This window comes from Falco rusticolus, chromosome 11, assembly GCF_015220075.1.
Source record: "Falco rusticolus isolate bFalRus1 chromosome 11, bFalRus1.pri, whole genome shotgun sequence".
NCBI lineage: Eukaryota > Metazoa > Chordata > Aves > Falconiformes > Falconidae > Falco > Falco rusticolus.
Window position 1 is genome coordinate 18103016 of NC_051197.1, and position 11252 is coordinate 18114267.

Sequence of the window (11252 nt, forward strand, 5' to 3'; positions counted from 1 at the left end):
GAGAGGGGCTAGTGTGTGCCTTGGACCACACAGGCAGTAGCTGATGTTTGAGTTCTGCATATAGAAATGTCTGTTATCCTCTTCAGAGAAATGTAGGCTAGAAATAATCAAACGTGTTGTATATTCATTGCCTGTGACGCTGTCCTTTAGGGTCTGTGGTGCAGGTCTGTAGGAGCTGGTATGCTACAAGTTAAAAATAATAAACCTGATGCATCTTTATACTGCCTACTTTGATCTCCTTGTGCTCTGCTAAGCTGTTCTTCTCCCAACCAAAGGGAGCCAGACTCTGTGTGTTAATGTACATCCTGTCTCCTTCCACACTCCATGTGTGCACACAAGCTGCATATTTTACTTTAGAAACGGCAAATTTGGGTCACAAGTTCAGCAGTTAAAATGATGATGTTACCACATCCTGCTTGCACAGGAAGCTTATTTTTTAAAAAGCTGATAAGTTGAGTCCTCTAGATTTTGTCAAAACAAAAAGCAAAGCAAGCTATTTAAAGCTGCAAAGAGGTTTGGATTCTTACTCCATCAGTTTGCCACTTTGTCTCACGGTGTAGATGTTTAAATTAAAGTGAAAGCCTTGCAGCCTGCTCCTGTGCTGCCTGGACTAACCAGCTTCCTATAATCACCAGGCTGTGATGATAATTGAAAAATATTTTTCTCTCATTATATGTCAAAAAAGTTGTCAGTGTTTTCTGTTGGTTAGTTGGGTTGTATTTTTCTGAGGAAGGATTATTTCTTCATTAATTGGGGGAAAAAATTTATACGCTACCATTTGGTCCAATGAATAGGTGAAAACTGTTTCTCCCTGTAAAACATCCAAACACATTTAAAAAATTGTGCTGGATATTCACATAGCAACTGCAAGACTTTCACTTGTGCAGTGATGCATCAGGGAAAGGAGCTAATCAATCTGGATGCTTGATAGCAAGGAGTGGGAGACATTGACCGTTACTGTATTAGATGAAAAGAAATGAGAGACCTTGCTTATAGTGTAACAGGGGGCCTAAAATGTGCTGTGCAAGTCATGAGCAAGGTGGAAAGCATTGAACAAATGCTATTTTATTTAAATGCAAGGTACTACAAAGTAATGTTACTCCTGGGTTTCATGTGTTCAGACTCAAGCTGTCATTTTTACAGAATCAGATTTTGTGCAGTGTAATCAATTGCTGCTATTTATGTTAATAATACATATCAGCTACAGCACTTTACCTTTCAGATGCTGCAGCTGCACAAAGCAGGCCTTGGTGCTTGTACTGTGAGGTGGCAAAGGTACATAAATACCATCTGGCCTGAAGTGAGGAGAATTCTGTTCTGATGCTAAAGTAATGCATCGTTTCAGTACATATCCTTTGAAAAAAGAGCATTGAGTGGAATGACGGACAATGTGTGACAGGCAACAAAACATAATGAGAACTGGAAACTTCTGAGGATCTGTAAGTTATGGTGTGATTGTTATTAAATGGTAAAATAACCTGCTCACCAGTCGTCAACACTGATTTTGTCTTTGTTCTCTTGTAGGAATGTTTACCCTTGCAGAAGTTGCATCACTCAATGACATCCAGCCAACTTACCGTATCTTGAAACCATGGTGGGATGTATTTATGGATTATCTAGCTGTTGTTATGTTAATGGTTGCCATTTTTGCTGGAACCATGCAGCTGACCAAAGACCAGGTGGTCTGCTTGCCAGTTTTGCAGTCTACTGTAAATTCAAAAGCACAAACCGGCACATCAGGGAAGGCTGACTTTACCACTGTTGAAACATCTACTGGTCCAGGAGAAGCAGCGTCAGTGAGAACGGTTTCCTTTGGAAGTGCCCCTACTGTAACACCTGACATACCTCTGAGCAGAGCTACCTCTTCTCAGTATCAACCCACTGAATCAGGCCAGGAGCTGAAGAAGGAGCAGAAAGATTCTTCAGGTCGTAAAACAAATTTGGATTTTCAGCAATACGTATTTATTAACCAGATGTGCTACCATTTGGCTCTTCCTTGGTATTCCAAGTATTTTCCCTATCTTGTTCTCATCCATACCATCATTTTAATAGTCAGTAGCAATTTTTGGTTCAAGTATCCCAAGACTTGCTCAAAAATTGAGCATTTTGTGTCTATATTAGGGAAGTGCTTTGAGTCCCCTTGGACTACGAAAGCATTGTCTGAAACGGCATGTGAGGACTCTGAGGAGAACAAACAGAGGTTAACTGGTGCCCAGTCCCTGCCCAAGTATGTTTCCACTAGCAGTGATGAAGGAAGCCCAAGTGCCAGCACTCCCATGATAACAAAGTCTGGCTTCAAATTTTCAGCTGACAAGCCGATGATCGAGGTTCCCAGCGTCACTATTTTAGATAAGAAAGACGGAGAACAAGCCAAAGCGCTGTTCGAGAAAGTCCGTAAGTTCCGGGCTCACGTGGAGGACAGTGATCTGATTTACAAGCTTTATGTTGGCCAGACCGTCATCAAGACTGTCAAGTTCATATTTATTCTCTGCTATACTGCAAACTTTGTCAACACCATTAGTTTTGAACACATCTGCAACCCGAAAGTGGAACATCTGATTGGCTACACGCAGTTTGAATGTACACACAACATGGCTTACATGTTGAAGAAGTTGCTTATCAGCTACATTTCCCTCATTTGTGTCTATGGTTTTATCTGCCTGTATACGCTTTTCTGGCTGTTCCGAATACCTTTAAAAGAATATTCCTTTGAAAAGGTCAGAGAAGAGAGTAGTTTCAGTGATATCCCTGATGTCAAAAATGATTTTGCATTTCTCTTGCATATGGTAGATCAGTACGACCAGCTGTACTCTAAGCGATTTGGTGTCTTTTTGTCAGAGGTAAGTGAGAACAAACTACGGGAAATTAGTTTAAACCATGAATGGACTTTTGAAAAGCTGCGTCAACATGTTTCCCGCAATGCCCAGGACAAGCAAGAGTTGCATCTCTTCATGTTGTCGGGGGTCCCCGATGCAGTGTTTGATCTGACTGATCTGGATGTGTTGAAACTGGAGCTGATTCCTGAAGCGAAAATCCCAGCGAAAATTTCCCAGATGACAAATCTTCAGGAACTTCATCTGTGCCACTGCCCTGCGAAGGTCGAGCAGACTGCCTTCAGCTTCCTCCGGGACCACTTGAGATGCCTTCATGTGAAATTCACAGATGTTGCAGAAATTCCTGCGTGGGTGTATTTGCTCAAAAACCTCCGTGAATTGTACTTGATAGGCAACTTGAACTCTGAAAACAATAAAATGATAGGGCTTGAATCTCTCAGAGAGTTGAGACACCTTAAAATTCTCCATGTGAAGAGCAATTTGACCAAAATTCCCCCTAACATCACAGATGTGGCACCACATCTGACAAAACTAGTCATTCATAATGATGGCACTAAGCTTGTGGTACTCAATAGCCTTAAGAAAATGACTAATGTTGCGGAATTGGAACTGCAGAACTGTGAACTGGAGAGAATTCCCCACGCCATCTTCAGCCTCTCTAACTTACAGGAACTGGATTTAAAGTCAAATAGCATACGCACAATTGAAGAAATCATCAGTTTCCAGCACTTAAAAAGATTGACTTGTTTAAAGCTGTGGCACAATAAAATAGTCAACATTCCTCCCTCCATTACCTACATAAAGAATTTGGAGTCTCTTTATCTTTCCAATAACAAACTCGAATCCTTACCAGCCGCAGTGTTCAGTTTACAGAAACTTAGGTGTTTAGATGTAAGCTATAACTCAATCGCATTGATTCCAGTGGAAATAGGTTTGCTTCAAAATCTGCAGCATTTTCACATCACAGGAAACAAAGTCGACGTTTTGCCAAAACAGTTGTTTAAATGTGTTAAATTGAGGACTTTGAGTCTGGGACAAAACTGTATTACCTCAATCCCAGATAAAGTTAGTCAACTGTTGCAGCTGACTCACCTGGAACTGAAGGGAAACTGCTTGGACCGTCTGCCAGCCACGCTGGGGCAGTGTCAGCTTCTCAGGAAAAGCGGGCTCGTGGTGGAAGATCACCTCTTTGACGCTTTGCCCTCGGAAGTTAAAGAGGTGTTGAACCAAGACACAAGCATTCCCTTTGCTAACGGGATTTAGGCTGAGGTGAAATGCACCGGTAGCTGATTTCCAAACGGCAAACGCTAAAAATTATGGCAGTTGTGAGACCATGCATTTTAGAAAGGAGGATTCCTTGGAAGGCAGGACTACTAGCAGGATTAGAAGAGATGTAACAGAGTGTTCAATGTTTGCAGTGTTTTAAAATATTATTTCCAAAATTTTTGAGATGATAAAGAACCTTAATAATCTCAATTCTTTTTTTCTTAAATTGTTTGTAACTTGGATGCTGCCGCTTTTGAATGTTTACAAATTTGCTTGCCTGCTTAAAGTAAATGATTAAATTGATGACCTTTTCTTACTATGCAAGTTATTCCTTAAGGTCTGGATTTACTTTAGTGCATTATGGGGGGTGAAAAACAAGGATAAATGTATACGGTATGGTTCTAACAGCACTTGAAACACATGTTGATGTGCGTGGTTAGTGTTAGCCATCCCTGGCAAATGAAACCAGTTTGGCTGTGCTTTGAACTGCACCAGAACCACCATTTTCCTGCATTAAGGTATGTGGTCTGCATCGGGCCAGGCGTGTTTGCCTTCATTCTTCATCCTCAAGGCCTCATGTTACTGGGTGAGATCTCTTCTGTGGTCCAGTGTGCTGCTCCTTCATGCTGGCAAAGACTGGTCGTGTTCCTGCAGCTGGTCTCCCCCGCAGCTTCCATAAGGCTCCTCTGTCCCACAGCAGTGGGTGGTAAAAGGGAGAATACTGCCACTTGGCTTTCAAGTTGGGGATAGTTTTGATATTTGAACTGTTTCGCAAGGTGACTTCAAAGGCCATTAAACACCAAGTGACTTTACTGCTCGTATTTTGCTCCTCTTCTGAGTTTTCAGCTGGAAAAATCAAGGCTTTTTATGAGTTGGTGATTGTTTTGTTTCTCGGCCCTTGCTTAGAAACTGAGGTGTCTGTTCTGTTTATTAGATCAAAGACAGAGACATAAGAGTTAACAATTTACCCAAATGTGATTTAGCTTTATCACTTACTGTGGTGTGTCTTCCACACCTGGACTTTAACCACAGGACTACCTTTCTCCCCAGCCCCAGCCCAAGTAATTTGGTGTTTTTGAACACTGTTAGAAAACCCTGTGTGCCACATAAGTCATCAAATAAAGAAGAAAGCAGACAGCAGTGAGCGTGGGATTCTTTTGAGGGGTGTTTTTTTGGTGTTTTTGTTTTGTTTTTTTAACTGAGTTTGCATTGCCAGAACCATTAAAGACATATAATCCATTAAATCTGCATAATCATCAGTTGTAAATCTTGGCCATTTACATTCCATGTGTGCAGAAAAGAAGTACTATGCTGGGAGATGATTACATGGTTACTCATGGATTAAACACAATTCCCTATTGTAGTGCGGTCAGGACTGAACTAGTCTGTAGTTCAAGGGACTGTTCTTCTCACACAGAAATCCTCATGCACAGCAATTTCTACTGTAACTTCACCAGAGCTGCCCTGACTTCCACCACTATTAATGAGGGGATAGTTTAGGCCTAGGGGCATTGAGCAGTCAGGAACATTTCAAATACTGCTCTTACAAATCTTGCACATTTTATTGTTAATCATTTACTGTTGGTCATGCTGGGAGGACTGTTCTCCGCTGCGGGTAGCGGTCTCTGAGTACGTACCTGCACGATATGCTTATGTATGTCAGAAGACCAGTTTATGAATAGTCATTTTCCCACTTCTTTTTTGGGGATAGTCTGTTTTTCCACTTGCCAGCAGGCAGTAAACTTGCGATGTTGACAGTTCTGCAACACCAAGTCACAGGTTTGGCGGAATACTTGCAGTTACTGATCTGTCCTCCGCTGGGAAATTTAATGCTAATCCTCTGATTTTTTTTTTGAAGTAGAAGTTAAGGCTGCAGTAGGTGATTTTTTTTTAAGAAACTCATGTGTTTATTTTTGCACATAGATCACTTTAAAATTGCTGGACTATTGACTCTTTAGAAAAACTGTGGAATATACTATTGGTGTATGCTTTTTATTTGCTGTTGAGTGTCATTTCAGCTTCCAAGAAACTGTGCGTAGGAGGGACGAAGAGTCGGAGGATGACGAAGTAATTAAAATATTTAGAAAAATAGTGCTATTTTTCATCTTTTTTTTTTTTTCGTATTTTAATAGAGGAGTCGCACAGAATGCGGCTGTGGATTGATCCAGCTTTTAAAAGTTGGTTTGTTTGGGGTTTTTTTGGTGTTGCCAATGCTCCTACTGTCCCTACTGATGTTCAAAAAAATAAACCCATGTCCACTTCATATGAGTATGGTGTACATAATTTAGACCACTGTTTCGACTAGTTATTAGCCAATTGTACTTCTTTAGACAACTTCCTCCAAAATAAGTATATGTTAAAGTTAATTTCAGGCTTGTGATGCTTGCTCAGCATAAACTCCATTCCATTCTTGGGTTTTAGGAGACTTTCTCGGAGTGGAGAGGAACTGCCCACCATCCCCATGTCGCCTCACCCCAGTCCTTCCTCTCTTTGTGACTGTAATGTTCCTATTTCCTGCGTGTCAACTGACACAGTCTTGCTTTAAAGTCTTGGAAGTTCATCTCTTTTCCATGTAAGGCATGTGAAATATATTTTGCATTTCTATTTGATTTAATAAATATGTTTATATCTTCCTCAAATCTATTTTTTTAATGGGGGAAAAATGTTTGCATAGTAAAATCTCTGATTTCAAGTATCTTATGCTGAACTTGTTCTGTGGTGCCTTTAACCTAAGAAGGAAGAGGTATGAGTTGCTGCTCCTGATAATCCTGTGGGTATGGTTTCTGACTGGAATATACTACTTCAGGATAGGTTTTTTTTTTCTTTCTTTCATACACATAATCTAAATGACCTACCACTGTTTTTATTTTGTTAATGGTGTTTTGCAGAATATATGCGTGGCTCTGAAAGAAAAATTACTGTGTTGATTCAAATGAGAGGAAGTAGGAAATTGCCCATTCTGTTTGCCCCTGCCGCTCTAATGCATTTCTGTGAAGATCCTTTAGTTTTCCAGTAAATTGTCCTTTTTGGAAGATGCTCCTGTGATGCAGGCAGAGCTCTGGCTGTCCTGAGCAGGCATCGGGCCTTTTGGTGTAAGGAAGGATGCTGACACTCGTAAAAGGCTCTCTGCTGCTAAATAAATGGTTTTGCTGTCCTGAGCTGCCCTCTGTGGTAGCAAAAGGTGAAGCCCAGACACTGTAAGTCATGTCTAATTATGGGGGTTCCACTTTGTGGACTCCTCTATTTTTAATAAAAATCTTACAGAAATAGCTGTTCTGTATATTGTGTTTCCATGGATGCATACAGAAATTAGTGGTGTACTGTTATGTGAAGGCAGTGGGCTAGACTGTGATTCCTTAAAGTCAAGTTAAACAAATGAGGTGCTCCTACAGCTGCTGTTAACAGTCATTCTGATTCCTTGCAGGAGCAGATTTTGGCTTTCAGACTTACTGGTTCTCAAGACAGGGAGCCATGCAGGGAACCTGACAGTCCTGAGTGTAATACTTCTCCAGCTTGTTGTGAACATGAAATAAGGCTTCTATCGGGTCTGTGGGATGTAAACCCACGAGGGTGCTAAAGATGAGAACAAAAGCCTTGAATTTGCTGAGGCATCCCAGCATCGATGGCAGAGCCATAGGGCACAGGTGGCAGTGGGCTGAGGATAGCTTTCTGGGCTGCTGTTGCCCATCTGATGCGATTATTGCCTGTGCAACAACTGACCTTGAAGATAACACGGAGTACAGCACCGCTCTTCAGTCCAAAGCAAGGAGGGAGGCTAAACCCATGGCTTGAGACCTGCTTTTGGTTTTGGTGCAGCCTTCTCTTCACCTGGGGAAAAGGTTATTAAAAAGATTTACATTTCCTGTATATATAAACTGGAGACTCTTTAGTGGAGGTGAAATGCATGAATAACTGTGAAAAACACAGGTCTGGTAGAAATGAGGTCATATAGAAAGAATCAAGAGGCACAGACAGTCTTGTCATTAGCTGCATGGCAGAGCCCTGTCAACACGTTTATAATGTGTGATCCCAGAACAATTTGATTTACACAACAAACTATCATAGGAATGGCTAGAAGTTATCTCAATATGTGTTTACACGTGCCACCCTGCCTCGTGCAGAAATAAGGCTCCCTAACGCATTCCTGGCAGGTATTTGGCAAGATGTAGGAACAGGTTTGACACCGATGGAGATTCCAGCCTCTCTAGGCAAGTTGTTTCATTAATCATCTTTCCCATTGAAGAAACACAGCTAGTACCTTAGCCAGACAGCAACTGCTGATGTTCCATTTAGGCCAAACCAAATTATTAGAAATGTATTAATCTATTTGCTTGTAGACGTACAGACTGAGAGACTTCCTCGTGGATGTATTGTGTCCCTAGCAGCTTGGGAGGACTGAAGTTTGGGGTTCCTTTGAGAAGAACTCTGAGGGACAGCTAGCATCAGTTTGGCTTCAGATACAGTGCAGAAAGTTGCGTTCGCCAGTGATGGCAAGGCCATCCGCAACCACGGTGCAGTGCATTTATGGCTGGTCTGCCTCGTCTTGGGCTGCTGGTTGGCATCCTTGCCCTTAGAAAACCCAGCAAAGCCTGGGTGGTCTGTTTGGAAAGACATTTTGTGAAGGCATTTAAGTAAAAGGTTTCTCAGGCAAGTTTGTTGTGGGCACATGTAAGGTGATCCTTAAGATTACCATAATTGACAGATCTGAGACAAATTCTGTAGTGTTTCTAACCTTGGCATTAACCCCTTGCCTCCCACTGTGAATTGATAAAATTGCTGCACAAACTACTGATTAGTTTACAGTGTTCCCTGAATGACTGGCAATTTTAGCACAACAGAAGGCTGTCCACTTGTGCTTGTACAGTGTGTTCAGCACTTAAACCAAAGGCATCAAACATTGACATTGCAAAACCCTGTGGGCTTACGCCGTGACCAGTTTCCCAGGACAGCAAATCATTCCCCATGCTGCCAAAAGGAGGGAAAGCTGTGTTACTGAGTACAGTTGTTTCTGTAGCAAAGATGAAGCTTTAGAACTAAGCTCAGAAACAGATTTTCCAAGCTGATTACAAACACATACCCATTCCACGATAAAAGTCATGAGAGATGTCATTTCTGGCAGATGCTGAAAATAGTTGCTGTAACTCAGCCAGGCATGGGTGAAGAAGTGGCAGTTCTTCAATGCTGCACATCAACACAATACAACTCAAGTGAGAATCTTTAAAACCACATGCACTGGATTTTGGCCAGGCTGCATCTCTCTCCCTTCCCTGAAAAGAACAGCCCCTAAGCCCTTTTGCAATTATTACCACCAGGACCTTTGTTCTGTCTTGCCTCAACAGCACATTGCCCCTTGATGCTGGAGGTAACGTAGGGTTATTGGTTTAATAATGACTGTTTGGGAAGAATGCCATCATCTAAATTAACACCACAGTCGCTTTGCAGGAAGTCTTTCAGCACAGAGCAGGTCTGTTCCCATAAAATGAACATGTTGTGCCCATAAACAACAAAATCTTGATTTGGGACTGGGTTGCATAGACCATTAGGAATAAACGCACGAGCACATTGCTGTTCTGCTAACCGGTTCTGGGTTGTTTTGCTGCTTCAGGTGGTTTGTAAAAGTAGATTTTAAGACCTTTCCCCTAGCACTGTCCTGCAATGTCTCTGGAGCCAATGTTTGCTGGTTTGCCCCAGAGGGTATTGCTGGAGCTGCCCTGGCAGAGCTGGGGTGGGAGAGAGCATGGGTGCCACCACTGCTGCCGGCACCCTGTGGAGGCTCCCCTCTGCTGGGGCAGCGGGATTTCTCTCACCCCTCCTGGGTGATGATGCCGCATGAGATTGTGTCCTTAGCTACAAAACAGAAGGAATGCTGTTGAATGCAACCTATTGCCAAGTGTCATGTCTGAAAGATGGGGGTCGTGATAACAGCAGGAAATGCAGAATAAGGAGGGGAAAAAAAAGGGGGGGGGGGTATAAATAGCCCTGAGAGGAGGTAGAGCGCCCACCCCCATCTTGTAATTTCAGCAGTTTTTGAAAGACTGTGTAAAATCTGGAGCACAAGTTACAGAGGCTTGTCCCTAGAGCCAAGCTGAAACCCTCAGAGCACCCTATGGCTCTCTGCCTTTTCTTTCTTTCTTTACCTCTTTCTTTCTTTACTTCTGTCCCCCCCTGTCAGACAGGACCTTAGGACACCTGTGTGGCTGCTGCTTGTGTGCTGTCCTTCCCCTTCTGCTGCCGTTCAAGTATCTGTGATAAGCTTGTCCCTGCAGAACTGTCAATGCTTGTCCTGGCGCGGCTGTAGCAGGCTGCTCCCCTGCCCTGGCTGCCAGCTGGGCAGTGCTCTGCAGGGGGGTCTGCAGGGAGACCCCTGGCACTATCAGGGGCCAGAGCCTAATCTTGGAGCTGCAGCTTCTCCTCCCGAAGGGGTGCTCCCTCCTCCAGCTGGCCGGTGACTCCCGAGTGGGGCAGAGCCCTGCTGAAGCTCCCTCCCAGCTGCCAGGCTCCCGCTCCAGGGCTGCTGCACGGAAGCGCTACAGAGTGGGTGATGCTGGGCCTGGTGGGGTCCCGTCCTCCTCCAGGTCTCACACAGCCTGGGGGAACCTCACTTTTCCTGCACTCCTCTGAGGAAAGGGTTTCCATAACGCCCTTAAGTTGCCATTTCTATAGGCATCCCCATGGCTTCTGCTGTTTTGTGTGTCCTAACAGCCTCCCCTATCTTTGTTGGAAACGTGGTTGTGTGTTTCTTACCCTGTTTGTAAAGGACGCAGAGAGCACCTGACAGCCCCTCTGCAGTGAGTCACCCCTTGGAGGTTTTTTCTCTGCCCTAGGTTAAACCCCTTGCTTCAGCCTTTCTTCAGGGGTTGTTTGCATGTGTGTTTTGTAACTCCCGCTGCTCTCTCCTGAGTCCTCTCAGTTTATTGGGTTTGGTAAAATTAGCGGTGTCTGTAACGGGACGCGGGCTGAGGCCTCCCCCAGCATAGGGCTGCTGACCCTGGGGACACGCAGCCAGAACAGGACCCCCCAGGAGCAGCAGTGTCACGCCGCCTGTCCGGGTTGTCCAACCCTCCAGCTTGCCCCTCCTTGAGTAGGCAGCACTCCACAGGAAGGGAATTCAGAGGCAGTTTTACAAGGTGACTTTGGTCTTACGGCTGAGCA

At 43.6% G+C, this 11252-nt stretch overlaps 1 protein-coding gene across 6 annotated transcripts in view; it reads left to right on the forward strand.

Annotated features, from left to right (window-relative positions):
• The window catches only part of LRRC8D (leucine rich repeat containing 8 VRAC subunit D), a 53828-nt gene extending 47095 nt beyond the window's left edge, over positions 1–6733 (forward strand). For all 6 annotated transcript variants that reach the window (XM_037403764.1, XM_037403767.1, XM_037403766.1 and 3 more), the window contains one exon: positions 1525–6733. In XM_037403764.1, coding sequence (XP_037259661.1) covers positions 1527–4097 — 2571 coding nt within the window. In that variant the 5' untranslated portion in view covers positions 1525–1526 and the 3' untranslated portion in view covers positions 4098–6733. The remainder of the gene's footprint in view (positions 1–1524) is intronic.
• Positions 6734–11252: the final 4519 nt, after the last annotated feature.